The following is a 27,571-nucleotide window of genomic DNA, read 5'->3' as shown; positions in this document are numbered from 1 at the left end:
ATTCATTTTAAATTCATTTACATAAATGAAACTTATCAGAGAAAGCCTTTCCTCTTGTTTCATGACAAATCTGAACTTTGTATTAAACTATGAAATCCTGCAGTTATAAGTAAGCCTGTATTTGTCTTTCCTGTAACAGATCAATAATTCTTAATTCTAGTGTAACATTTTGCCCCTGACACTCTACACAACTTTTACTAATGTAATGAAGAACTGTAGATATTACATTCTCCATTCAGTACAAGAGAGGCTTTGTACTATCCCACAATCTCCACCATTCAGATACTTTAATGGACATTGGATTAAGCCCTTGGAGCACAGCACATACTGTGGAAAAGATGTGCCCAGGAGGCAAAAACAAAGGGTTCAAAGCAGCCAGAAAAGACAATCAACAGTTTTAAGAAATCATTTGTACAAAATGTATTTGGGATTACAGCAGACCTGCAATGGAAATTTGACAGACAGGCTGAGAGAAACAGAAAACCACATCAATGTTTACTGACAAATTAGCACTTATTTCTACAGCTTGTCGAAGTGTCCTTGGGCAAGTCATTGAACCTCAACTTGCTCCTGAGAGTGACTTATAAATTCCTTTGATTTTTGTATTAGCCTTATAAACACATAAGTCAGTTAAACGCTGTGTTTAAGTTCATTCCTCTGTATATCATTTAAGAAGCTGTAGCAACAGTATCTGTTGATACATGAGTCAGATATCACCCACATTATCTTGTAGCATTTCACATCAGGACTGTCTTTCACAATGGCTTCTTCTTCAGTCCAAAAACAGCTATACACAAAAGGATCTCCACAAAAGCAGGTAGCGCACTAGAGAGAGAGAGAGAGAGAGACAGGCAGAGATAGAAATGTAAAGAGAAACACCAAGGATAGAGCCACAGTACTTCATACACACACTTTATACTCACTAATACTTCACTGTTTATAGAGGGTCACTTAAATCTAATACAAACTAATACATGCATGCACATCAACACACACACACACACACACCAACCTGCAGGTGGCAAAAATAACCCAATATGTCCAGCATTCCCACTTCTCAAACACAAAGAAAGACAAGGATACGGATGCGCTGCAGTGGACAGCCAGTGCTGGGTGCAATATTTGTCAGGGAAAAAAATGCTTTTGGACAAATAAACACGCACTATCAATTATATATACACTGACCTGCAAATGGCAAGGATCCACCAGTAGATGTCACACTCCCACTGCTCAAATAGAAAGAAAAGCAGAGCCACTGAGGCACTGGCATGGGCTCCTGTTGCTATAGTAGACGAGGAGGTGAATATACAGGAGTTTGGAGTCATGGAATTGTAACTCAAGTCTAGAATTACTTTCAGTATCGCCCAACTCTCTTTTTATACTCCGATACATTTGAGGGCTTCTCAAGAGATATTTCGTTTGACACCAATTTCCTGGCTCATGTTGATGCATCAATTTTGGGCCAAAGTCCCAACATCCATTCTTTGAAAGCAGATGTAATTTCAGTAGCTGCTCTTATCTCATGCTCAACATCAACATCTCAGTTACAACTGCATACAGTAGATAATGATTTTTTTAAGACTACATTATTGGCAAATTTGCCTTTATTGGACTGTTGGTAGAATCAGATGGATGGTGAGAGATGGGTTTAACACACAACAAAGCTCCCCAACTGGAACTGATCCAAGGGTGTTGCACTTTTACGTCATGTGTTGTGACCATGCAGCTACCAGGGCCCTCAATGGGATGTCATTGTAGACAAAAATATATTTACTGTTGATAGATATTAGCTTGCATTAACTCGTACATATACCAGCTTTGTCATCATAATCATCATAGTGAGGTGCACACGGCATCGGTGTAAAGGATACACAGGAGACCTTGGCTGCTGTTGAACATGGACACTCCTGAGAAGAATCCAGCCAACTCTATCGCAAACAGGCCGAGGGTGACTGCCAGCGCTACCACCAACCTGAGACAGACAGACAGACAGACAGACAGACATGTTAAAGGGTGTGTATGCCAGTGTGAGTCACATAATTTCTCACTTTATGTTTGTATGTGTTTGGCACATGTTTTCTTACTTTCTGTCCTCACTGTCATACTGCTCTTGTGTGAAATCCAAAGGCAAGCAAGCCTTCACGTTGTTTTCCTGTGAAACAAACATGCAAAACTGTTCAGCATGCAAAGCACCAACAAAAAAAAACACTCTTGATAGACAGTGATGGATTGTTAAGATACAATACATTATTGATTATCACAAAATCTGATTTTAAAACAAGCCTAAGACTTGGAGTTATGGGTCACTTTATCTTATTGCTAACATGCTTTGTAGTTTTTTACACATGAGAAACACAGATAGCCCGTTTCCCCAAAAAATTATCTCCTTACATCATGTCATTATACATTAGAAGCTACTCAACAAAACCCACTAGAAGGCTCTTTCTGCTCCCCGACTACTCACAATCAACTTATAATCGGTCTTACTTACTCTCGACCAAAAGATGGTGATAACGATGACAAGATGAGCTATGATTGTCAAAAACCGTGCAGGGACAAGGTTGCTGACAGCCGACATGCTAAGCAACTATTTGCTTAAGCCAACAACTAAAATATACGAAATTAAATTAAGTTGAACCGGCAAAAGGTTATTTTCTGATATCTAAATGTACGCGGGAGCTTAGCCAGTGTTCAGTTCAGTTAGCTTATCGTGCTCACTTAGCTAATTTAGCTGCAGCCCGATAATTAAGCTAACTTTACCTGAGACGAACAAAACGTAAACACACTGCTGGTGACAAATTAATTTTAGCAAACATATCGCTTCTTTAGCTAATAGTTTCTATCACTACCAAAACAACCAGTTACACACACATCTTCCACATTGTTGCGCCTTAAGATGGTTGCTACAACAACCGACAACACCAACTGAAGCTGGTGCATTCATAATTACAGACCGGTTTCACCAACGACCAACAACCAAAGGTTCCGGACACGGACAACAATTGAGAGAGGACGGTTCAACACTGCCATCCAACGGCAACAGCAAAACTGGGACACAAATAATTTGGCATGTGGAAATTTAAGGCAACGGAGACATGAATCTCAATAGGTTTATTTTGAGAAACTGACCTGGTGATTATTTAGGAACAGACAAACAACAACATTTTATTCTCATAAAAACAAAAATATAAAAATACCCGGCATCAACCTTTATTATTGGGCTATTATAATGAGATCGGACGGGGTGATTTTACAGTGTCACATATTAAAATGAAATGGCTATTGCTGTCCACCAAGGCCCATTTTAACCATGTACCACGTTAATCGTTCCCTGGACAATGCGGCTGAGGTATCGCCTAAACTAGACCCTTCAAACCTCCCCCCTCCCATCCTATTTCTACAACGACTCGACTCGTGCTTGGAGACAGACAGCACAGGCTCAGCGTGTGCGCAACAGCACGCAGCAAGCACAGAAAACAAGCACCCAAGGCCCAAGGCTGCTTTCCTCCGGTGCGGATCATACAAGCTGCCCAGGCTTTCCCCGGAAAAAAGGGTTTAGTTGCTGCATCGAAGGGACGCTGGCATCGTGCAGGCATGGCAGAAGCGGAGTTACAAACCTTTACCTCTATCATGGACGCGTTGGTTCGCATCAGTGTGAGTATAACGCTCATTTTATTCCTTTCAACCACGTGTGTTTGAAACAAACGAGATGTAATTATTATCTTTTGTCCTCTACCTTCATATTCAATTCTGCCATATATCCACCCGACCCGTCTGAATGCACACGTTGCGTATGTGATGAGGAGTATGTGAGGCATTCCTCCTTTTTTTTTTTGCATCCACTGAATCAAAGAGAGGTTTTGAAGATTCTCTGGCATCTGGAAACATAAAAAACAAGGCCACAAATAACAGATGAACCAAATCCAAATGTGGTAGCAGATACAGCAGTGGATTTTTGATGGTTGTAATCAGCAAAATATGCTGGCTAGCAGAAGCTTCAAATGCTTACGAGGCCGCACAAAATGAGAAGGCAGAGATGATGCGCGTTGTCATAGAAACGGGATGCTGCGTTTAGTAGCTGCAACACTGGAGAAAGGCCTCCACAACCAGCAACTCCACAAAGCCACATACTAAACAACTGACAGCTGTATTTTCTGTTTTATCGATTTGAAAAATGTCCATCCCACTTGCATAAAGGTCTCATACTCGCAGACCAAACCATGGTATCCTATGCCAAAGCTTGCTAAGCTAATTGTACATCTGCAAGCTAGTGCACTCATTCATTTTAAGGGAGACTGGCTAACACATAAAGTCAGGGCAAGCTATTTTTTCCTCCACATTTACCCTTCCTGTGCTCTGTGTATCAAACATCAACCTACGTAACCAGTGTCTGCTGCAGCTCCCCTTCTTGCTCTTGACTCCTACACATCTCACATACATCTTTTTCAGGTCACAGGAGGTGCTGAATGTAAAGAGCAGTGGAGTCTTTATTTATTCTAGTGACTCAGCCTTTATCGAATCTGACTCCACATGCGGTTCTCTTTTTGAACTTCTTCTCTCCTCCCCAGTCCAACATGAAGAGTATGGAACAGGAGCTGCACTGCCCTGTGTGCGATGAGATGGTGAAGCAGCCCATCATTCTCCCGTGCCAGCACAGTGTGTGTCTGCTGTGCGCGGCTGAGGTGTTGGTACAAAGAGGTTATCCTCCTCCAGACCTCCCTCCAGAGCCCTACTCACCAGCCTCCACACCCAACACTCGCTCTCCACGACAGGCACGAAAACCTGCACCGAGGACCCCAGACCACCTGGAACGGGTCCTCAGAACAGGTGGAGGAAGGATGTGGAGCTTATGTGTGTGTGCACGTGTGTTTGGTACAACTGATGGGAATTTCAAGTGGTCTAGCAATAAAGTTTGCTCGTGTGTGAGAGAAAAAACTGAATGATCTCAGCATTAAGCTACCAAGGTGTGACATCATTTAAAAATTGCAGAGATGATGGTGTGGTATGACGCCACTGTCCTGTTAACATCTGGGTTTCATAGGCGATGCTGCATCAGTATCCTGCTATACATCCATGGAATTATGCATTCATCTCATGACTTATTTAAGTGCATGTAGAGCAAGGGCCATAGAGTCAAGGAGACAGAAAAGTCAGCAAGCATCTGTCGAGCAGGTGTGCTCTCAGTGAGTGTGTGTGTAAGCAAATAGTGTTTCCCCAACAGTGAACTAATCTTCCTTTATCACAGTGCTCTCTCTTTCTATATATGTATGTATGTGAGGGACAACCAATAGTTCTGTCTCTCTTAATTCCCTCATTATGTCTCCATGCTCCCATTAAAAAATCTTCCGTTCCACAAACACTCACCTTTTCTCCTCTGTATCTCCATCCATGTCTCTTTCTCCTTTCCTCTGCACCTGCGTCCATCTCCCAGTGTGCGGGACATACCCGGGGCGGAGGCGGAAGGACGCGGCCCCTCCCCCCATGCTGTTCCCATGTCCTTCCTGTCAGCAGGACGTGGAGCTCGGAGAGCGAGGCCTGACAGACTGCCTCCGCAACCTCACACTGGAGCGGATTGTGGAGAGGTATGTGCACCAACACTATAGATACAGTAGCAGTCAGGTGTAGTCAGAGCTGATACTGCTGGCACATGACCTACGGTGTGTTGGTATTTCATCCTATAATAACATCTCATCATCAGCTCATTCATAGAAATTATAAACAAAGTAATTAGGTGTTTAGGAAAAAAAATCCCTTTTACAAAACCTGCAGGCAATGGAGAAAGGCAGTGAATGAGGAGCTTAGTCGATACTGTTTTATAAATGAGACAGGAAATCATTTGCTGGTCTGAGTTTCAATAATGAATCTTTCCTTTACTCCTGATCCAAGGCTCAATCTGAGAGCAGTTTGCAGGGACAGCTCAAAAACTGCAGTGCACCGCACGGCAACAACTGTGGTAAAATGGTTTAATTTTACCAAAGTTTTGTTGAGGAAGTCTGGAGTCACATACTCCTCCTTAAATGTTTATCATCCTCTTCTCCTATCAGTTCAAATAGTGAAGATCAAAGTGAGAGGAGCAGCTTCTGAAAAAACTGTTCTGAGATGGGGAGAGAGAGAGTTATGGGGATAGGCACTTTCCCAGTTTCACACGCAGCAGTTTGATGAGTGCAGCTGCTCCCTCCCCAGGCAGTGGTTGTGTTGGTCAGGAAAGTGTGACGGTGCATGTTTTACTGCGCAGGATGCACTAACAAGGCAGCTGCTAGCGATATATCCAGGTCAGGCAGTTAAAAGAGTTAGACTCTTAACCACTGAAAAGAGAGCAGGGCAAACTCAGCTCAATCTTCCCTTTAAGGACTCTTTATTTTCTTGCTTTCTTTCCTGCTGCAGGACTGCTTTAACCCTGCCCTTATCTCCCTGCGCCCCTGTCTGCCCTTTAGGTACAGGCACACAGTAAGTCTGGGCAGCGTAGCCATCATGTGTGGTTTCTGTAAGCCACCTCAGCCTTTGGAGGCCACGAAGGGCTGTGCTGACTGCAAGTCCAACTTCTGCAACGAGTGTTTCAAATTCTACCACCCCTGGGGAACCCCTCGAGCTCAGCACGAACACATTCTACCCACCAACAACTTTCGGCCAAAGGTTTGTCTGGTTTGGGGTTTTGTGCATCGTACACAGTAAATCATCTTCTGCTGTCGTTGTGCCTTAATCCGCTTTGTGCTGTAGGTCCTAACGTGCACAGAACATGAGCAGGAGAGACTGCAGTGGTACTGCCGTAACTGCCAGAGGTTGCTGTGCCCACTTTGTAAGCTCCGTCGTGCCCACCATGGGCACAAAGTGTTGCCTATAGCACAGGCCTACCAGGCCCTCAAGGTGAGCTTGTGTGTTGTGTGCTCCAACTGCGTCAAGGTCCTGATGTTCAAATGTGTGTTTTTGCTCCACTTTTTGAATAGACAACTTTGCTATCTTTAAACATTTCAGCAAGTTTGGATAAAAAATTTATCTGGCTACGTCATATGTCCTTACCTAAACAGTATTCTCATATAAACTCTGGACAATTCCTGGAGTATCAGGTCCACACATCCAGAGCCCTTTCACACATGTAGCACACAGCCACACAGTGTATGCACAAACAGGTGTCTGTGTCAGATGTGTTACAACCTACTGAAATACTCTTTTTAGTTTAGGCGAGGGCTGCTGGAGGCAGGACATGATGAAAAAATACGCTGTGGTTGTAATTCTGTGTTTTTAAGTGTTTACCAGAAACAAAACAACTTTTATTTTACGAGAAATCACAGGACGTCCTCTCTCCTATTAGCGCTGGCTTCACAGCGGAGCGTTCAGGCCCAGTCAGGACTAACAGCTACACTACTGTGGTCCAAACAAAACACCGGAGAACTGTGTGAGATGCGATAACTACCTACGTTACTGCACCCTGAATATCTGCTTGGTTTTCAATCACTGAATATGAAGTTTACCCTTAGGGCTTACCGCTAGAACGACTCCAGGAAAGAGCAGCTTTATTGGTCATTATTGAAGGCTCTCTAATGTAGGAAATGGAATTTTCAGGTGTTAATGAAATGAAAATGTTCCTGCTACACCTCCCCTTGCCAGTCATGCACCTCCACTTTTAACTATAACTAGGCACCTAAGCTGGTATTTGCTGCTTTTAAATGTCGACATTTGGTTTGTCTTACAGGACAAGGTTAACAAGGAAGTTAACTTCATCCTTGCCAACCAGGAGACAATACAGAGCCAGATCACTCAACTGGAAGCTGCCATCAAACAGATGGAGGTGAACTGTCTTTTCTCTGTCTTGTACTTTCTCTTCATCAAAGTACCTGTTTGCTTTTACTGTATCTTTGCACAGCTACAACAGTACTTGTACGAGGCCCTGCTGCAATATTTTGTTGGGTTCAATGGACTTGACCATCCCATGTGGCTAGCAGGAATACTGTCATTGAGATATCAACACTTTGTTGTGGTCTACACAATCAATCATTACTTTTCTTTTGTATAAAAAGGTTGAAAGCAGCATTTTGGCTTGGAATCGAATCCACATTTCCTTGCAAAAAGCAACACTTCTGGAAACTATATTGTTTATTGTGTTTTCTATCCAAAACACAATAAATCTATCCATAGTCTATCCAGCCATTTTACTTTAACCACAGCTGCAACTGAGGAGGGGACAGGTAGTATAAATGGGCCCTCTAAAGGCCCGTGACTCTAGTATGATAGCACTCTTCTGTACTGGCGATAGCTAAGGCGTTGTATCTGTGTTTATCGTTCCTAACCCGTCATTGTTTGTGTCACTCAGCAGCCACAATTTCTGCACTCTCCAATTCTGCCCACTCCATGGGAACCCGTCTTTGTCTCTCTCCAGGCAAACAGCAAAGTGGCTCTGCATCAGCTGACCCACTGTATCCGAGAGCTGGGAGCGGCTGTAGCGGAGCGTCAGGGGGCTTTGGCTCTGGCCCTCGAGGGATCCCGCAGCAGGAGGGAGGAAGCCCTTTCTGTCCAGGTCTCAGAGAGACGAGGCCTGCTGGAGAACGCAGGCCTAATGGCCTACACGCAGGAGCTGCTCAAGGAGACTGATGCACCCTGCTTCGTACAGGCTGCCAGAATCACTCACAACAGGTGACGCATCCTTATACAGTTGAATCCTAAACCTGTGAGGAATTCTCTTGTGTTTTTTCTGCCTTTGTGACTTCCTTTTAAATCTACCTTTTTTATTTGTCTTTCTTTTATCCGTGTGTCTCTCCCCCTCCAGGCTGGTGAAGGCCATAGAAAACCTCCAGTGTTTTTCTCTCTCTGCTGATCCGTCTTTCAGACACTTTCACCTAGATGCATCCAAAGAGGTCAAGATTGTCCGCAGCCTGGAGTTCATACGTGGTAGACTCCCTTATTCCTGTGATATGAAACATATAAAACTGAAATTATACTTTATTAAGGTAAATTAATGCTACCTGCGTTTATCTATCTGCGTTTGTCTCCTCCACAGCCCCAGTGGCTCCAGTCATTGACACTCAGAAGACACTTGCCTATGACCAGCTGTTTTTGTGCTGGCGCCTCCCTCAGGACTCGGCCCCAGCTTGGCACTTCTCTGTTGAATACCAGCGACGAGCAGGAGGAGCTGCGGCCACATGGGGCGGCATCAGATCCCCAAATGCTGCAACAGCGTGGCAGCGTCTGGACGAAGTGAGAGGGACCAATGCTGTGATTGATCAGCTGCAGATGGACAGTGTGTATGTGCTCAGGGTGAGAGGCTGCAACAAGGCCGGGTTTGGAGAGTACAGTGAGGAGGTTTATCTCCACACTCCACCAGCACCTGGTGAGATATGTATATGTGTTAAATTACATTTGCATTTTTGTTTTAATTCTTACATTTCAATCACTACAAAAAAACTCTTCATCTCTCCATTCTTCTTAGAACTAATGTTCCTTGTTTCCATTGCAGTCTCGCTGAATTAATTAATTTATAAGAAAGAAATATACTCAAAGAGCTTGTAGAATTAGAAATAATATGCCTCTAATTGGAGTTTTCTAATTAAAAAATTGTGAAACAAGTTGATTTGCATTGGCAACAAAGAAAAGGATACAGTGTTTTATGTTGAATTATTATGTTGATTTTTCCGGGTATTGCCATTTTTCAATTGATTGACTAATCTTGATATTTCTTTTCTCTCCATCCCCTCATTTCCTCCATTCCCAGTTTATTTTTTTAATCTGTCTTCTGCACCAAACCTTCCTTGTATTATTCTGCATTCCAGTTTCATCCCAGTCAAACTCTTTCTGGTGTTTTTCTCACTGCAGGTCTGTCCCTCTGCACTTCAAAAAATTATTTATTCTTCCTTCATTTTGTCCATTGTTTCTCTTGCTTTTATTCTGCCTAGTGATTTCCTCATGAAAAAAAGCATTTAATCTAAATTCTATTCTCTGATCAGTTTGAACAATGTGTAGATAGAGTTAATGATACCTATTCTGTTTGCCAAGTTTCTTCCTCCTGGTAAAGCCACTTCTTCCTACTTTTTCTCTTGAATATACATTTTCTCTATTATTATGTGCTTTCCTCTTCTTTGGCTCTTTTCCCACTATGTGTTCAGACTTGCTAGAGCCTGACTGTCCCAGCTTCTGGATCTAATCCCTCCTTCCTCAACCATCTCTCTCCTTCTTTACCACTCCTTTCCCTCTGGATATACCTCCTTCCCCCTTTCCTCTCAGTGCTGAGTTTCTCTCTGGACTCACGCTGGGGGTTGCACTCTGACAGGCTGGCATTAGGGAGAGGGCAAACCTACGCCCGCAGTGTGCCAGGCCTCTCCCTCCTACAGGCCGCCGACCGCACGCTCACGTCTTGCCACTTGACTTCCGACCTGCTGGTGGCTGATTTGGCTGTCACTCAGGGCAGACACTACTGGGCATGCTCTGTGGAGCCTGGCTCCTACCTGGTGAAGGTGAGAGGGCTTATCCATGCTTATTCATCAATTGGTACCATAATGTGCTGCATATATGGTATCAGCATTACCTTACCTGCTGACTCAAAATGGAAGTTACCAACATTTTCTTTCCTAATGATTCTCTGTCTTTTAGGTGGGAGTAGGGCAGGAGGCAAAGCTACAAGAGTGGTTTCATCTCCCTCAAGACATGACCAGCCCTCGGTAACTAAGTCTTACTCTCTTAAATATAGACTTTAGATTAACTGCCACCTATAAGTCTGTTGAAAAGACATTTTTTTGTTTTTTATGACAACAAATACAATGCACTGAACCACAAATGCAGACATGAATGCAATTTACATCTGTCACATTCATTGTTAATTGATTTTTACTACTTGAAGCAGTGGAACAACCTTTTAACAGAACATTGAAATAATATCACTTAGATAAAAGCAAAAAAACTGACAAAACTGACTCAAAAGAGTAAAGTTGCAGTCTGTAAAAACCAAAACAATGAGCTAAAAGGCGATAAAAAATCCTCTCAAGACCTGAGGGTGATGCAGGGTCAAGAGATATTTCTCTATGGGCTCATCAGTAAGAGCGACCCCTCGCACATGACATGTAGTCATCTGGTCCATTGTTGATAGAAAATATTGATTAGCTTTAAAGTATGTAGGACCAGTGAAAATTACTCTTCACAGCAGTTGTTCCTTTTGGCAACACTCTTCATAACAACGATGCAAATATACAATATGATTGTATGTAATAAGAGCTATAGAGCTTTGGATGTGAATAAAGTCACAGTGGGCATGAGGGGATAGTCTCAGACCATTCTCTCATAATATCACTCTGATGCTTTGTTTTAGCTTTGATTCTTTTGCAGTCCAAAAAAACAAAAAATATGTACATTTTTGTCATTGAGGTGGAAAGCATTGCAATTGGAGTATTTCAGATCTTCAGATCCTACCATATTCAAACGTGTGTTCATCATTAGATACAGTTTCCTCCTTAGCTTAGTTTGTCTCTAGTACAGCCCTAATTTTCTCCTCCCCTCCGCCTCCCTCCAGCTGTGACCCAGACAGTGGCCATGACAGTGGGGCAGAGGACGGCCAGGACTCTCCTCTCTTCTGCTTCCTGACAATGGGCATGGGCAAAATCCTGCTTCCTCAAGGACATGGTCACAATCAGAGCCAGGGGGACAGCCAGAGCCAGGGAGGAGTGCACTCCCACAGTAGCAGCCACACCAACCTGCCTCACCCTCACACTGCTCCTCTGCCTCCCCGACTAGGAGTGTGTCTGGACTGTGACAAAGGACGTGTCGCCTTCTATGATGCACACTCGTTGCGGATCCTGTGGGAGGGAAACGTGGATTGTTCTGCTCCAGTGTGTCCTGCCTTCTGCTTCATTGGCGGAGGAGCCCTGCAGCTCCAGGATCTTGTGGCCAATCGGAGCATTGAGGAGCCGCCGCCACGGAGGGTAACTATCCAAACACGTGCAACTAATCTCAGCAAATAAATTGTGGTGAGACAGCAGTTTATGGGCACAGTTCACTCAGTGTGTCATGGTTTTTCTCATGTCTGTGCAGTTAAAGCTGGTTTATATTCCCCATTTAATGTGAGCTGATGATTAACTGCCTTGATCCAGTCAAACTTCGATACTTGATTGCACTGCTCAGAAGGGTTAAGCTTTTTTATTTCAATGTGATTTTTGAGATCTGACAATATATATTTGATGTTCTTTTGCATTTGCACTTGGCCTGAAAAATATCAAATCTTTCTTTTGGCTTTTTTTATTTCATATCTTTTCCTGCTTCCTTTCTCCTCGATTTTGCAATGCTCTTTTGGACATTGTGGCTGATTTTAGACTATGCAGAATTCTGTTGACAGTGTGAGTCGAACACCTTTATAGCAGGTTAAAAAAACTGTTTGCAGTGTAAGAAAAATCTGCTCTCCTTTTACACTTGTCTTAATTTGTCCCAGAATGACTGGACAACAAATGTTTGCATGCAAGTGTAACAAGGATTCATAACTTCCATATATGCAGATAACTGACTTCCACCTTGTAAAAGCACCTCAGATGTACTGTATGTCTAATTTTGTATCTTAATTTTTGTATGTAGCCTCAACAATGCTAACGACATGTATATAATTCAGAATTAGAGAATGTGAATATTCTTCGGTTGTTGAATTGTAAAGTTCGGCTGGCTCATGTCAGGATCACGTGTCTCGGTGTCTAAACAGTCCCAGTTGGTATTTTATATAGTCGCTGTTTTGCATTTCAAAAAGGACGTGTGTGGCATTACGGCTGGGTAAACATGCTCACAGTTGCCTCAATGTTTTCAGATTACAAGAGAAATCAAAGTTAAAAAAAAAAGGTTTTGAGCAATGATGTCCTGTTTGACTTAATAACATAAATACATTTCAGTGTTTTACATTTTGATGAAAGTTTAAAATGTCGATGGCCTACTTGTTCAGTGTTAAACTGTGGTGTTCGAGTGATTTGCACATACATATTAATGATGAAATGTGACGTTAAAGAAAGTGGATGGATGACATGGTAATCAGCCGTAAGACTAAGTAGGCTTATTAGAAAAGGTCTATTTTATGAGCTCTGGATGACTTTAAATTTGAACTTTTTTAATATTGATTTGGTTTTTCCTACTGCAACTGACAGCAGCTCATTTACTTATTGACAAAGCTGACTCACAGTTATGTTTGGGGGAATGTAAGGGCCCAGTTATGTATCATTTCAATGCAAGAGATTGTCTATATTGTAATATTTTCAAAGTGACTGACTCTGACTGTATTTTGATATTTAATATGATTTTTCTGGTGTGTTGTGTGTATGTGTGTGTGTGTGTGTGTGTGTGTGTGTGAGAGCTCTGGCTGTGTCTTTGACGCTTTCTGTTGTGTGTATGTGTGTATGCTGTCTTGAATGACGCGTCCCGACGCCTCTACGTGTGTTACACGGCACAGCACTTGAATGACTTTAGACTGTAGCATCCCAGAAATCAGAATCTCTTAATTTAGATTTAGCCTTGCTGACAGAATGTTTCTATCATGTTATGACAAAAACAATAAATGACTGATTACTGTAACATGGAGTCACTTTGTGTCAAGCCACACTCAGTAAATGTTGTAGTTTCTTTTTCCTGCTCTCAAATGTAACTGTACAGGAGCAATCCCCTCTTTTCTAAATATCATTCATAACTTGCTTCCTGTTAAGACTTTTCTGTAGTTTATGTCTCCCTGTTTTTCAGCATCGTCTGTCATTTTCCTGCTCCACAGCCAAAACGATAAATATGTTTTCAGTCAAAGTCCTCTGTCAGTTTAATCGAGCTATAAAGTTGTCACATTTTGATCGACTGTAAACAACAGAGCAGTACTCCAGAGGGGATTATGAAAACAGACTCCCTTTGTTTAAATGTCATGAAAAAACTGACGCTTCTAGGAGTTTGTGGTGTCCGCCTGCATGTATGGGCGAGCGTGCCTTTAATCACTCGTATGTGCCAGAGCTGCATGAACATGTAAAGTAGATCTTTTGTGCCACGGGGTTCAAATATAATCAATCAATTTTGTAACGAGCCAGGACACAACTGATACAAAACACCATCAACAGACTGAGACAGGCTAAGAACACAACAGCTGCACTGCACGAGACCGGAGGACAAGGCAAGAGAAGGTGAGCCAGTTGGACTGGTAAAACATTGTTTTAACACGCTATTATTGCCCAGACGGTGACGAATAGGGATGTTCCACAAAGGTAAAAGAGTCAAGTATAGATATTGTGTAACACCACAATGGTTGTCATTGTCTGTCTACATCAAGAGAGAGCTGTTGCTGTCAAACCAGTGTTGGAGTTCTCTGTAAGTGTGAACATTCTGCTGCAGGAGTTTGCAATAATAAAAACTCACCATTAGGGGGCAACATTGTTTGTGTTTTTTTGTTTCCTCTGTCTTCTGTAAAAAAAAAAGGTTTGTCAGCAACAGGTGCGCAAGTGTGTCAACACTAACTTGTCTGGTCACAAATCTATAATGACAGGTCAGACATTGCTTCTGTTCGCTCCTCTGAGCCGATTCTGCACTATTCATTGTGTTGTGTTATACCTGGCAGAATATTTCTCTCCCTCTTGTTCCTCTGTCTCTTTTTCCCCATTTTTTGTTCCTATTTATGTGTTAGTGACAATGCATATAAATCAACATTAATTAGAATATACATGTGCTACAATTTGCCAAGACAGGCTAATTTTCATCTGCATGTCCCTTGACATGATGCACCTGCAGAGCTCCAGTAGAGTGTCACATTAACGGTTAGCTAAATTTCATTTACACCACGTCCACCAAAAGTGATGTAATACATCAGAGAAAAAAACTCCCACAGGACAAAACTAGAGCATCTACATTAACCCCACATTGGCCCCCACTATCACACAAACAGTTTAACTTCAGTACCAGCCATTGAAAAAGCATCTTTCTGAAGTGTCTTTTCATCTCTAGTCCTAATTCCACCTTCACACGGCTCTGATCCCAGTGTGGTTACATAATTTCTTAGATACAGCTCAGTTTAGTTTACCCATGTTTACCCGACACGACTCCTCCCCCACTAAAGTTAGACCAGTGTTTGTCTGTGTGTTTGCATGCAAGCGTGTTAGTCTGAAATTCTGATTCAACATTCCCATTGAATTTTGTTGTGAAACTTAATTGTTCTTGTAAGATGATTCAATGAAGGGTTTATCAACTGATGATGAAAAAGATGGTCAGAGGATAACATGAATAAGTGACTAAATTACAATATGTACCAATAATGGAAGTTTAGAATCCTGGAGGAAAGCAGATGACTATGTTGTCTCTCTTCTGTGATGTGTCATTTATCTCAGGATCTCAAGATAAACATTCAGATGCCATTTGTCATGGTTAATATCTACTGTCACCATTTGAGATTGCCTGTTCTGAGTCATTACCTGGGATGAAACTACTATTTTTGAATAGCAAATAAGGCTTTGTCTCATGTGTTAGAGTTGACTGAAGTAAAAATGCTGAGTGCCAAGCAGAAAAATCTCCACACGCAATGAGATGTAGCAAACTTTCAAATGTGCACACAGTGCAGGAAGCTTCAGAAATGTTTGCTAATGCAAGCATGCAAGACTCCAAGTCCCCCGAACAGCTGTGTCTCCTGTCTTTCCTCAGCACCTCTGCACATCACAGCGGACGTGTATGTCCTGAGCACGCATTCAGAGACACACCTCTCCCTGAACATTTCAGCTTTTTCAAGTTCTAACTATGGTCTAAACTTGAAAAAAGAAAAAAAGAAGTCTATAAAACTGTCAAACAGAATGGGTTCATGAACATCACCAAAAAACATTTGAGTGTCGAAGTCCAAACACACCCATGTAATCAAATGCACTTTACATGGTTGCCATTTGAAGACATCCACACACACACACAAATCCGCCGTGTGTGTGCGCTCTGGATGGATGCCAAAGTGAGAAAGCATGCTCAAACACGAGTGTGGACCCTCAGGCTCTGTGAGTATTTATGTGTGACTATGTGTCATTTTTAGACAGGAAAAACATGAACTCTCCATAAAGTCCTTGACTGTACTGTACCACCAGTTTGGCTTGATTTAATTGTACTCTTTGTGGCTGTATTCATTGTACAGGTATAAGAAATGATTTATAGAACATGACTAAGAAAACTAAAAAGAAGTTTGTGAGTTTTCATTTCAAAAATTTGAAACCAGAAAAACACAATGTCAGTAACTTTATTGAAATAAGTTCAATTAAACTTTGTGCTTGACACATGTAGCGCTGTCGTTGGGTCCAGTGGTGCCAAGCACAGTTATTGAATCTATGTCCATAAATGATTCACTCTGCTGTTAAACAGAAGGTTACCTGACAAATGATTTATATCAAAGGTGAAATGTGTAAATTCATTCATGCTGACAGTGTTTTGGTCCATAGGCTGTCCCTCTGACAGCTTAATGACTAGCTGTCCACATATCACTTCACTCTCTGTTCCCATTCTGAGGGGCAACAGGAGGAGGAAGGAAAGGGGAGCAAAACAATCCTGAAGACTGAGCCAGGACATATTGAATCACACTATAACCCCTAGGACACACCGGAGGGCTGCCTGTAAAATCTATTTCCGTGGCAGAGGTATGGAGGAAAAGTCTTTCAGCACCAACTGGCAACAATGAAAGAGCCGAAGAGTCACATTTTCTCATGTGTGACTGTGCATGTATGAGAAAAAGTATGGTGGTCTTTGTGTTACCCACGATGCATACAAGTTCTTGTGTGAGCCCCTCAGCTGTGCAACCACCAGGCTCTAAGGAGAAAAAATGCTGATTATAAAATCAAAGGTGGAGAAAGCTGGTAAAACTGGGAATAGAAAGCCAGTTGTTGCTCCCCGCACATGGTTCCCCATAAATACCTGCAGCGCCAACTGCATTTACAAACAGGGGGGTGCGTGCTTATACAAGTACAAGTCCAATAAAATGAGACGCTTCAGTATGAATGTTAATTTGATACGTTTACGTGTAGTGTCAGTCCCTGAAATTTGCTGCATATCAAAAGAGCTTGAAGTGATTTTCTTCCTTAGGTGAGACTGCTTTTGTGCTCCTCTCTCTCCTGCTTATAAAATGTATATAAATCTCAGGCTGACTGACAGTTTCACGAGACAGACCTGATTATCACTGCAGATGACGTGAGTGTGCAAAATATCAGCTGTGTGACTATTTGATAAATGTACGAACAAGGCCAACGTGTATTTTGGAGGAATGAAAGGTGAAGGAGGAGATGAATAAATTGAGAAAGAGAGGGTGGAAGAAGATATGAGTAGGAGATACAATTTGGGAAAAGACAAAGAAAAACACAATGAGGAGAAAGAAAGAATTGAGATTTAGACAGGGTGTGAAAGGAGGAGGAACAATAGCTGACCATGGGAATAATAAGATAAACAAATCAAGGGAGGGGGGGCAACAGAGCCGGCTGGGAAGGGTGAGGGGCTGACAGGAAAACTGAGAGAAGCACATTCCTTCTTTCCCTCTTCTTCTCTTCAAAACAGCAGCTGGGACAGGTGTGCTTTTACTGATGGTAGAAAGTGCACAAGCTGCTGACTGCCCCCCAGTGTGTTGTGCATATGCTGTTTGTGTGTGTGTGTGTGTTTATATGCTGACTATGCACACTGTCTGGCTGCAGCCTACATGTTAGCAGAGATTTTGTTGTGCGTAATTACGGGGGAAACAAAACCCATAGATCAGGATTCGCCCATAATGACGAAAATAGACATCTGAAGTCACACATGGTTTTTGTGTGTTTGTGTGTGTGTGTGTGCGTGTATGTGTGTGTGCGTGTGTGTGTGTGTGTGTGTGTGTGTGTGTGTGGGGGGGGGGGGGGTAGATTGTGGGAGTGTCTATGTACGAGACAATATGCTGTACATACAATGTGTATATGCCTATGTTTCATAGGATGTGTGCAAAAGTGCAGGAGTCAGCTTGTGTGTGTGTGTGTGTGTGTGTGTGTTGTTTAAGGAGACAGTCTCTACTTCAGGAAACAGAGGGATCCTGTTTGTGAGTTGTACTCATTGTTCGTATGATTACCCCCCTCAACACCCCTACTCCTCCACACATACTAGTATACAAAACATAGGCCCCGTGTCGCTATTTGGCTGTCACCCAAAGATGTGTACACATCAGCATAAGGACCGTGATTTGACTTCCTGCCTAACACTTAACACGTTGTCTCTTCACAATAGAGCCAGTTTGTAAAGAGGGGTGTGTCCCGCTTGTCTTTCTGACTCCCTGCATTGTCCCACCAATCTTACTGATGTCTGTCTCTTTTCACCAGAAGAATGGACAACACCCAGTACTCCCCCATTTTCTCCTGCACTTATCATTTACTCATTTTTCTCATCACCCTATTTTCATTTTCCTCCTAAATGTCTGATTTCTGTTCACAAGAATGTTGTTTATCAGACCTGATAAGTCTGACTCACTTGCCTTTTTTTTCTTCATCGTGTTATAGCAGAAAAGGTCATCTCAGAAATCACTTTATTGTCCAATTCTTACTTTTTTTCTCCTTTTCTATACACCCTTCCCTTCTGCTTTATCATCTCCTGCTCACAGTTTTAGCCATGCTAGCTCTGGCTCCAGGGTTGCCACTGTCGGACTACACCTCAATGATCCTGACAGAAATGTCTCAACAAGTATTGGATGGATTGCCATGACATTTTGTACAGATTCATGGCCCTCAGAGGATGACTCCTACTGACTTCTCTTATTCACAAAATGTTCCCCTAGTGCCACCAGCAGGTCAAACGTTTCCCCTATCCAGTGAAATATCACAACATCTAACAGGTTGAAATGGCAAACAAATTGTACCGGCATTCATGGTTCCCAGATAATGAATGAGGTTCACATTTGTGGTTTTCAAGGAAATGTCTCAACAAGTGTTCACTTTGGTGATCCCCTGACCAAAGTGAATCATATCCAGCACCACGATCAGGTCAAAAATCTAATATGTCAAATACTTTGTTTATGACCTGACAAAACTAATGGCATTCACATGAGTCTAAGCTGTACTTCATGTGTAGTGCTAATTAGCAAATATTCATTAGAATGCTATTACGCTAAATTAAGCCAACAAACATGGTCAACATTATAAATGTTAAAAAGCATGTTAACAGGGTGAGCTTGTTAGCATGCTGCTGTTGTTGTGCCTTCAGCCTAACAGATTGCTGTTAGCGTGTTGTTTTATGAAACATTTCCCATATTACAATAGAACTATGAAACAAGCCAAACCAAAATTTCTCCTTGGAATGATTTCAGCTTTCATTTTTGTCCCAGGTTTTACTATGTCCTGCTTCAGTCTAATTTATACGTTCTTCCTTTATGCTTCTCAAAAATGTCCCCTTTTCTTTCTTCCCTCTTTCTACTGTAGCTCATTTATCTCCCACCTCCAGTCGTCGCAGCTTAGCGTTTCTACATAACACCCAATTCCAGCACAATACTGTGTTGTGTCTGTGTGTTCTCGGTCAGGGGCAGGCTCTTTGAGCTCAGGAAGAGAGGCCAATGTAACACACACACACACACACGAGATGAGAACCTCTGGCGTGGCCTTTCCCACCACTGCCCTCTCAGTATCAACACACTCACACAAACAAAGTCATTCGCGCTGCTGCACCATCAAACAAGCTTTTGTCTCTTCTTGCACAACCACCCCAACCACTCACTCACTCACTCACTCACACTCTCACACACACACACACACACACACTCTCACACACACACACACACACACACACACAGAGTTATCTCCATATATCTGCACGTAAGCTCATTACTGTGTCCAAAACAAAATCTCCAAACTACAGCGCAAATCTTCTTGCTTCAAAAGGAACAATTGCAGCTTTCTTACTAAAATATATTTCACGTCCACCATGTTCACAACTTAACAAGCAATCAGCAAACAAAAAGTCTTTGATGGTTAAGGTAAAAAATGTATTCACATGGCAGCTGTAAAGATCTTACATACTTTAGAAGTAAGTGAATCACCACGGACACTCAGCTGTTTAATTTGCATAACATATGTCCTCGTCACAAACAATAATGAAGAGACAAGCGAGACTATTTCGCCAGGAGAACCAACCACCAGAAAAATAATCAATTGAGATCATTCATTCTTGTAAACAAATCATATGGTGTTAAATTACTTTTCTTGTTTAGTTTAATCTCATAGACAAGAGCTTATAAAAATAGCATTAAGTAGACAATGCCTGATGTTGGACATAAGCCAACATTCTGTATCAAAAAGACTCAGACGTAAAATGTATAGAAAACAAGTCTGAACAAATATAACTTACTGCCACTGATATGACTCAATATCCCATCTGCACAGTGATACAGAGACATATGAAATTGTCACTGCCTCAACAGGCTGTGGGGAAAAATATGAAACTATATACTACATTCTTCCAGACATGAATACAAGGGACCGGAGCAACTATATGTAATTAAAATAGCAGCCAACAGGTAACAACTCCACAAAAATCTTTGGCTAGTATGAATTGAGGAAGATTCGATCCAGTTTGCTGGATTGCGAACAGATAACAATTCTCCATGACAGGTTGGTAGATCATTAAATGCCATTGACCGTTAATAGCAAACATGTTCTAACCGAAGGCACTTGACGGAAGGACACACGGGAGGAGACACAGGTTTAGCAAATAGCAGGGGAAAAAAATTGCTGAAATGAATTGAAGACATCATAACAGTTCCACTTAACTGAATTACTTAACTCCCTGATATACCATCTCGAAATGATAAAGTCAACAAACACAAGACATTATCTCCACTTCATCAGTGGTGTCGTCGCTTGTGTCTCTCCCTGTATGATTAGAAATATAAGACGAGTGATTTGAGAGCTTAGCTGCAGCCCTCCGCTGAATGAACAGATCTGTCATCTCCTCATATCTGCATAGGCTTATAGGAAGGTGAGCTTTGATTAACAGATGCAAATCTCCAAAACAGATAAAATCTGATGAGGCTGGTGAAGATTCCCGGCGTGTTTGGAACCTGGAGAGAACACAAACACGAAAACACATTAAGGACGCTAGCTTCCATTTTAAATAAGAAACAATGTTGAAAGATGAGTTAACACTTCCGTCTCTTACCACAATATAGTAGTCGATCAGCTGGAGGCCGTAGAGGACCCAGGAAGTTGAAGTGAAGAAGGTGGCTACAGTCAGAGGGAAGGACAAGCACTGCACATTACCGCTTTGCACTATTCCTACCTAATAGGGAAGAGACAGAGCAGGAAAGCAACAATCAGTTCACTTTAAAGCTGCATTCATCAATGTTTTCATATTTACAATGGATCAAATTACTGTGTGTAATGTAAAAGGTGATGCTTGTAGTGACAAACCTCAGAGAATTATCATGTACTCTTCTTCCACTCTACTCTACAGAGTTTTAGCATATTAAAGCTCATAGGTTTGATTAACTGTGCAAAACTTTATTGTTCTGGTTCAGTCTTAACTGCATTTCCAGTAGAAGCAGGCAGTTGTTTCAGAAAAAAAACAAACTATGATAAACCAACTGTGCACTTCCTGCTCAGCACCAAACAGCAGACAGTGGCTAGCTGGTGAACACTTAACTACAGGGGCCTGTTTCAGAAAGCAGGCCTAACAAACTCTTGAGCCTGTCTGAACTCTGAGCTGATTAACCCAGAGAGGGGAAAGAAGGTTTATTCAACAACTGATCAGTTTGTTCATTAAACTGGATCATCTCCTTGGATCATGGCTCATTCAGTGGTTTTATTTCAGCTACTTCAACAAATGTAGTAACTGTAAGCATTGTCACTGAAATACTGTTAAATCATGTTTAGACTATATGCAGCCTATTTAAGCAAAAAAAGAAGAAAAAAAAATCACATTCAAACTACTTTCCATTCTGCAGTTTAACCACAATCTTGTTCACTCAGAAATATTAGCATCTAATCTCCAAATTATAGGAATTATGTTTGATTGGTGCGGCCAATCAGATCATGACTGACAAGAGATAATGCTCTGATTCTAAAGCTTCAGGCTGATTTTCACAGTTAAAACTGAGAGTGCATATTTTGTGCAATAATTTCATAGGAACCGCTCGAACAAACTGACGGCTGTCTTGTGTTCACAGAGTCACAGAGGTTTCATTACTGGTTGAGGACGACTTAATGTTGTGTAATATTTCAATGTGAGAGCAAAAAGCACTGTTCAAAGAAATGACTGAGGGCAGTGACTCTGACATACTGTAAACTTCCACTACTTAATGGGCTCCGATATGCATTTTCATATGGACTGAATGAATGTGGAAATAAAACAGTGAGAGGGAGGAGACAGACGAAAACCTGACAGCGAGCAGGTTAGGTTACCATGGTAACTGACCCAGAGTTAAATTAGTTAATCTCAGGGTTGGTTAACAGTTAACAGTTAATATTAGACTTATATATACCAGGTGATATACCAAATAAATGCTAATGTTGCTCTATGTCTGCTGGATGCGTATATAGGCAATTGCTTGCTAATGAGTTTGCCATAAGAACTTTATTAAGTAATATAACAATATTTGTGTTTACAGGTTTTTCCACTGACTCCAAGCTGCCTAAAAAGAAAAAAAAAAATTAATAATAATAATAATAATAATAATAATAAAAGCTTTGAAACAAGCAGCATTAAATACTTCATGGAAATTGAAAATTCACAACTAATACAAGTGGAAGTCTAATCGTAAAGTCAGCCTGCAAACTATGATGTTTTAAATGAAGAATTTATTTCACCATTCACCTTTGTGACGTTGCCACACCCCCTGATCTCAACAATCAACTTTCTAAACATACTGTAAATATTAATGATAAAAACTAATGACCACAACATTGGAAGGAGGACAAAAGTTGTCGTAAACCAGATTTCCCCTTTAAGGACCACGAGCACATCTGTAAAGTTTAGCTAAAGATAGTCTTTATGAGGATGGCATGAGATTTACCCTTTTAGTGCATAATAACGATGATGAATGCCAACATAAAGTCATGTAAGGTGTAAGGAGAAAAGAGATCATGACTAAGGGAATAAGGCACAAACAGACAGATAGCGAGAATAACAGGAAGACACAGATGAGGGAAAGAAAGGCAGGAAACTGACTGGGGGTCATTCGGAGCTGTGAAGCAGATGGAGTGAAGGAGACAAACAGGATAGTAGATAGAGCAACAAGATGACACAAAAAGACAAAAGGAAAGAGAGAGAACACAGGATTTATTCCTTCACTGGTAAATAGCTGCACGTGCAGAGTCCACACGAGGATACTTAAACGCTGAACTGAACAGATGTCTGTACAGAAGCCCAGTGATGCATATGGTCAGACGAGACTAAATGTGCTGCTTACATCTGTACGTACAACAGTGCTTAAGTGAATACTGTGAACTTTATATGAACTGTGATACATGTAGCTTTAACATACAAACTAGAATTAACAACTCCCCCCTGCCTAGAAACGTACTTCTAACAAGGTCTGTCTCCTACAATTAACACTCACATTAATACATCCTTAATTAATTTAATTGTATAGCCCTGTGGAGCATATTTCCACATTTTTATGAGATGATGGACGGCACAATGTTAAAGCTGTAATTTCACTAGTTTTTCTATGTTTTAATAGTATAGCAATAAGTGGTTACCATGATTGCCCACATACATTTGGAGTTGAGCAGTAACTCACTAACCTCATTGCTTATCCTCTTTCAAAAGAACAAAACTATTGTGATAAAAAGCAAGATGTGAGGGGATTGTTACAAAGAGCCTGAACACCTCCCTTTGTAACTGGATCTGGGACTTTCACACAGAGAGACCTCAGACAGCACTCATCAGGAACATCACCTCCGCAGCCACCATACTCAACACAGGCGGCCCTCAGGGATGTGTGCTAAGCCCACTGCTTTTCACACTAATGACCCACGACCGTGTGACACAGGTGGGCCTCATCAGCAACAATGATGAGACAAATATACAGAGGAGAGGTGACGCAGCTGGGACTCTGATGTCAAGAATTACAACCTGCCTCTCAACGTCAATGAAATATAAGATGACAACTGCTGTCATGGGCCAACCCCGTACACCACCCTCTTCTCATAAATGGCTCCTGCATGGAGCAAGTCAGAAGCACCAAGTTCCTTGGTGTGCACATCACTGATGACCTCAGCTGGTCACATAACTGCACCTCACCTGTTTCATATCTTGTTTTGTTTGCGCCTTGTGCGTAGTGTTATTGTTGCTTCACTACCATCAGAATGTTGCATCATTTTTTTCCTTTTCATTTGCACCGGTGACCAGAAGAAACACGATTTTGTTCCTCTATGTGCTTTTGGATGACGACGAAGTCTCTATTATCTCTTATCTAAATCAACTGAATCGTTTACAAGTTTAGATATGAAAATAATTTGGGAACAGTTACGTCAAAATAAAAAGACTTTATCTTGCTTGCTATTACAATACCATGAACATCATTTGATGGAATCAGGGCCCAGCAAGTTAAAGCGTAATGCTGAACTGTAGATCGGTTAAAGAGAAGAAGCCATTAAAAACCAGCACTCATCTCTGATATTCAGTGAGGAAAGAATTATGAATGGAGTTTGGTGTGTTCTTCAAAGTGACAGCAGTTACAGCTCCGGGGATCATAAGGAAAACAACCATTCGAATTAACCTTTTGCACAAATCTTTTCAATAAATTGATCCTATATAAGAATAACTGCTCTGCACTACTTGACTCTGAACATGCTGTCTGTATGTTGTGTTTGCCTGCGATGCATGTGAGCTGTACCAGGTCGGTGAGCGGGGACAGGTACATGCTGACGGTGACCACACTGCAGGTGAGGCCAAGCTGGCTGAGCCGAGTGTCTCCTTCAGGAAGAAACGTGGTGAAGTAGAACCAACCGCAGGTCAGCACCGTCCCTGCTGCTAGGGTCTGGGAAATCACCAGCCTCTGAAACAAACACGAGAGAGCAATACTGAGCGACAGGAGTCCACACATGTTTAAGTAAAGCTGGGTCCAACTTCGGTTTCCTCAGTCTGCGCTTGAAAGCACGCTGACCTTTTGTTTTGTGTAGTGCAAGTACACGATGATGTAGACGATCTGGAGTAGAGCGCCAATAATGTTGACCAGGACGATCGTCTGATCTCTCTTCAGGATCCCATAATACAACCATCCTATGTTACTATGGAAACAGGACAAGCATTAGATGTGCTGACCAGCAGCAGGACGATGGTGCTATTGAACTGTAAGATCACTTACTTAAGACATGTAGTGAGGAAAGGAAGAAACTGGATGTTGTCAGCACTTTTGGATTCTTGCATCTTCTTTAGGTCGGTCCTAGCAACACACGCACAAACAAACAAGTAAACAAAGACAGAAAAACAGAGAAAGGATGAACACAGATAGAAAAAAACACATGACTTTAACCATCTGGGATCATACTTTAGCACATTCCTTCACAAGTTACCATCACTGTGGCTGATGTGGGCTCAGACTAACAACCAAAAGGGATTTTACCGTCCCCATGTTTTCTACCAGCATGATGAAGCAGCAGGAAGGCATCAGACTGAAAAAAATGCCATGCAGCATGACATTAGTGAGCACTTGAACTTACAGTCCAGTGGAGAACATTCCGACTGTGAAAACGATGCAGGCCCATGACAGAAGCTGCAACAAATCCATAGAACGGGAGACTAAAAGTAACACACTACCCTGCTGTGTATTTGACGTGCAATGTCTGATTTTAATTACGGATAAAGGGAATTACAGACGGAGTAAGGCCATAGACGCTTCCTTCTCTCACTGTGTTTCCGTGTTTGCAGTCAGTGTGCCCAGTGTTTCTGCGCTCTGATTGGCTGCGCGGTGAAACAGGTGGGGTGGCTTTGCTCCAATGGGATACTGAAACGATGGCTTACGTCGCGGGGTACGTCATTACGCTGACAGCGCTTTGACGGTCCAGTGAGCTGGATGATGGAGCTGACCTGAGTGTGATGGATGGACGACTGTCTGAGCTGGCAGAACGTATGCAGCGGGAGTTTGAAGCAATTCAGTTAAACTTTATTCATCCCAGACTCAGTGATCAAAAAGGAAAACAGAAAAACAGAAAAGAAATTTCCACAGGGCTACTAAAGCTTCTCAAAAGTGGCTCTACAATGTAGATTGCAGTGTAAATTGTAGTAAATGAAGTAACACTTTAATAGAGCTTTAAAAGAGAATGGATATTTTTACATTACAAACACACTGAAGTGCGGCGTGCCAGTGTAATTGGATTCATTTAATCCCATATGCATCATTTTTCAAAGTGACAGTGGACTATTCAGTCCACAGATTTCATGCATATTGTATCAAGCATTTGAGATTAAAATGTTAAACTACCACAGGTGAATTTTACTATTGTAACGCTTGACCTTAAGGTACTTGTAATAAGCAGTAGTTAATAGGTAATAAGGCTCCTATAACTCCTCACAAGAATGCATATGACATGCAAATGTATGAGAAACCAATTTATATACTGTTGAAGAATAAATAAATAATAAAAGCTTTATGAGTTTCTTATAATTGTTTAAAATAGCATTACTTCCTTACATATTATGTCAATGTTAAAGCTTTACTATGTTTTTTCTGTTACTCTACCAAGATCTCTATATATCAAATTATGCCCTTATTAACACTATTTTCAGCTACCAGATCTGAAGCAAGAACACAAACCACTGGCTTATTAAGGTTAATAAATCTTACAGCAGAGCCAGACAGCTCTTATCTGGATAGAGCACAATATGTTGTCAGTGTTGGTAAAATGCAAGAAAACCTTCTACTGTACTTTTTTGAATAAATATTTTATCAAAGGCCTGTTTGAGGCTATGTTTTTATAGAAAGCTCTCTTTGTGGTCACATGTGGCTGCCATTTATGTTAAAGCAAAAAAACATTTTTTCAAAGGAGCTGTCTTAAAATTGTGTTTTTGTGCTCCACCACTGAAAAATTGTATTTATATGTAATTTTTTAATTCGCACTTTATCAACCTTGACAACATGCAGTGCTCGTTTCAGATGGGTATTCCACATTCATGTTTTGAAGCAGTCTATAAATTCTTGCTTAAAGGTGCTTATAAATGTCTTATAATGTAACAATCAGTTATCTATGTTGCTATAGGTAACACATATATGGTCTTATTAACACATAGCACTGTTAATAAGCAACTTATGAGGATTTCTGGGGGCCTTATCACCTACCAAACAATGCTTATTACAAAGATGAAAACGTTCAGATTAATGTTAATCACCTAAAAAGTTCTAATTAACTTTGCCTCCTTTTACGTCTCCCCCAGAGGACCAGAGCTGCAGGGGTGGATGATCCTTTCAGCAGTGCAGCTCATTGCTGTGAGGCTCTTTCCACAGAAACCTTTTTCCATCTACACTTTTGAAAAATCTCTCAAACGTGACCTTTAACAACAGTCTTTGATGTATCGTTTTCTCCCTTCCTCTCCTTCATTTTCTTGTATCTCTAGCTTGTTTTTTTCAGCTTGCATCTGTTTGACATTTCAATTTTTTTCACTTAATTTTCACTGTCGTTACTTTTAATGTCATTGCTAT

At 41.5% G+C, this 27,571-nt stretch overlaps 3 protein-coding genes across 4 annotated transcripts; 1 reads left to right on the top strand and 2 right to left on the bottom strand.

The window, feature by feature from the left end:
* Window positions 1-357: 357 nt before the first annotated feature.
* On the bottom strand, window positions 358-2,911 carry tmem107l (transmembrane protein 107 like). Of its 2 annotated transcripts, none has more exons than XM_070835785.1 (5): window positions 2,492-2,911; window positions 2,085-2,152; window positions 1,872-1,972; window positions 1,186-1,282; window positions 358-825 (listed from the first exon to the last, which is right to left on the bottom strand). In XM_070835785.1, the coding sequence occupies exons 1-5, from the start codon at window positions 2,576-2,578 to the stop codon at window positions 756-758; spliced, it is 423 nt and encodes a 140-aa protein (XP_070691886.1). In that variant the 5' UTR covers window positions 2,579-2,911; the 3' UTR covers window positions 358-755. The 2 variants fall into 2 exon arrangements, with proteins under 2 accessions (XP_070691886.1, XP_070691885.1); XM_070835784.1 differs by lacking the exon at window positions 1,186-1,282 and adding an exon at window positions 1,013-1,109.
* A 683-nt stretch (window positions 2,912-3,594) lies between these two features.
* trim46a (tripartite motif containing 46a) lies at window positions 3,595-11,939 on the top strand. The gene is made up of 12 exons (XM_070835547.1): window positions 3,595-3,654; window positions 4,569-4,827; window positions 5,432-5,582; window positions 6,435-6,633; window positions 6,718-6,864; window positions 7,691-7,786; window positions 8,375-8,628; window positions 8,762-8,883; window positions 8,993-9,322; window positions 10,213-10,442; window positions 10,579-10,646; window positions 11,492-11,939. The coding sequence occupies exons 1-12, from the start codon at window positions 3,595-3,597 to the stop codon at window positions 11,937-11,939; spliced, it is 2,364 nt and encodes a 787-aa protein (XP_070691648.1).
* Window positions 11,940-19,926: 7,987 nt separating this feature from the next.
* slc50a1 (solute carrier family 50 member 1) lies at window positions 19,927-25,797 on the bottom strand. The gene is made up of 6 exons (XM_070835580.1): window positions 25,596-25,797; window positions 25,241-25,318; window positions 25,040-25,163; window positions 24,770-24,931; window positions 21,091-21,210; window positions 19,927-20,992 (listed from the first exon to the last, which is right to left on the bottom strand). Exons 1-6 carry the CDS (start codon window positions 25,661-25,663, stop codon window positions 20,885-20,887), a joined length of 660 nt encoding a protein of 219 aa, XP_070691681.1. The 5' UTR covers window positions 25,664-25,797; the 3' UTR covers window positions 19,927-20,884.
* Between the last annotated feature and the right edge of the window lie 1,774 nt (window positions 25,798-27,571).

This window comes from Pempheris klunzingeri, chromosome 8 (assembly GCF_042242105.1).
Source record: "Pempheris klunzingeri isolate RE-2024b chromosome 8, fPemKlu1.hap1, whole genome shotgun sequence".
Lineage (NCBI taxonomy): Eukaryota > Metazoa > Chordata > Actinopteri > Acropomatiformes > Pempheridae > Pempheris > Pempheris klunzingeri.
The sequence above is the reverse complement of the archived record's forward strand: the minus strand, read 5'-3'. Positions and strand labels throughout refer to the sequence as shown.

Bases quoted from the DNA above. Each gene is read 5' to 3' on its own strand.
- tmem107l (XM_070835785.1), bottom strand. From the start codon at position 2,578: ATGTCGGCTGTCAGCAACCTTGTCCCTGCACGGTTTTTGACAATCATA. The intron at 1,973-2,084 runs GTAAGAAAACAT...TGTCTGTCTCAG, and splicing joins TATGACAGTGAGGACAGAAA to GTTGGTGGTAGCGCTGGCAG. The intron at 1,283-1,871 runs GTATCCTTTACA...CGTCTACTATAG, and splicing joins CAGCAGCCAAGGTCTCCTGT to CAACAGGAGCCCATGCCAGT.
- trim46a (XM_070835547.1), top strand. From the start codon at position 3,595: ATGGCAGAAGCGGAGTTACAAACCTTTACCTCTATCATGGACGCGTTG. The intron at 3,655-4,568 runs GTGAGTATAACG...TCTCCTCCCCAG, and splicing joins ACGCGTTGGTTCGCATCAGT to TCCAACATGAAGAGTATGGA. The intron at 5,583-6,434 runs GTATGTGCACCA...TCTGCCCTTTAG, and splicing joins CTGGAGCGGATTGTGGAGAG to GTACAGGCACACAGTAAGTC.
- slc50a1 (XM_070835580.1), bottom strand. From the start codon at position 25,663: ATGGATTTGTTGCAGCTTCTGTCATGGGCCTGCATCGTTTTCACAGTC. The intron at 25,164-25,240 runs GTAAGTGATCTT...CTGTTTCCATAG, and splicing joins TTCCTCACTACATGTCTTAA to TAACATAGGATGGTTGTATT. The intron at 20,993-21,090 runs GTAAGAGACGGA...TGTTCTCTCCAG, and splicing joins TGATCGACTACTATATTGTG to GTTCCAAACACGCCGGGAAT.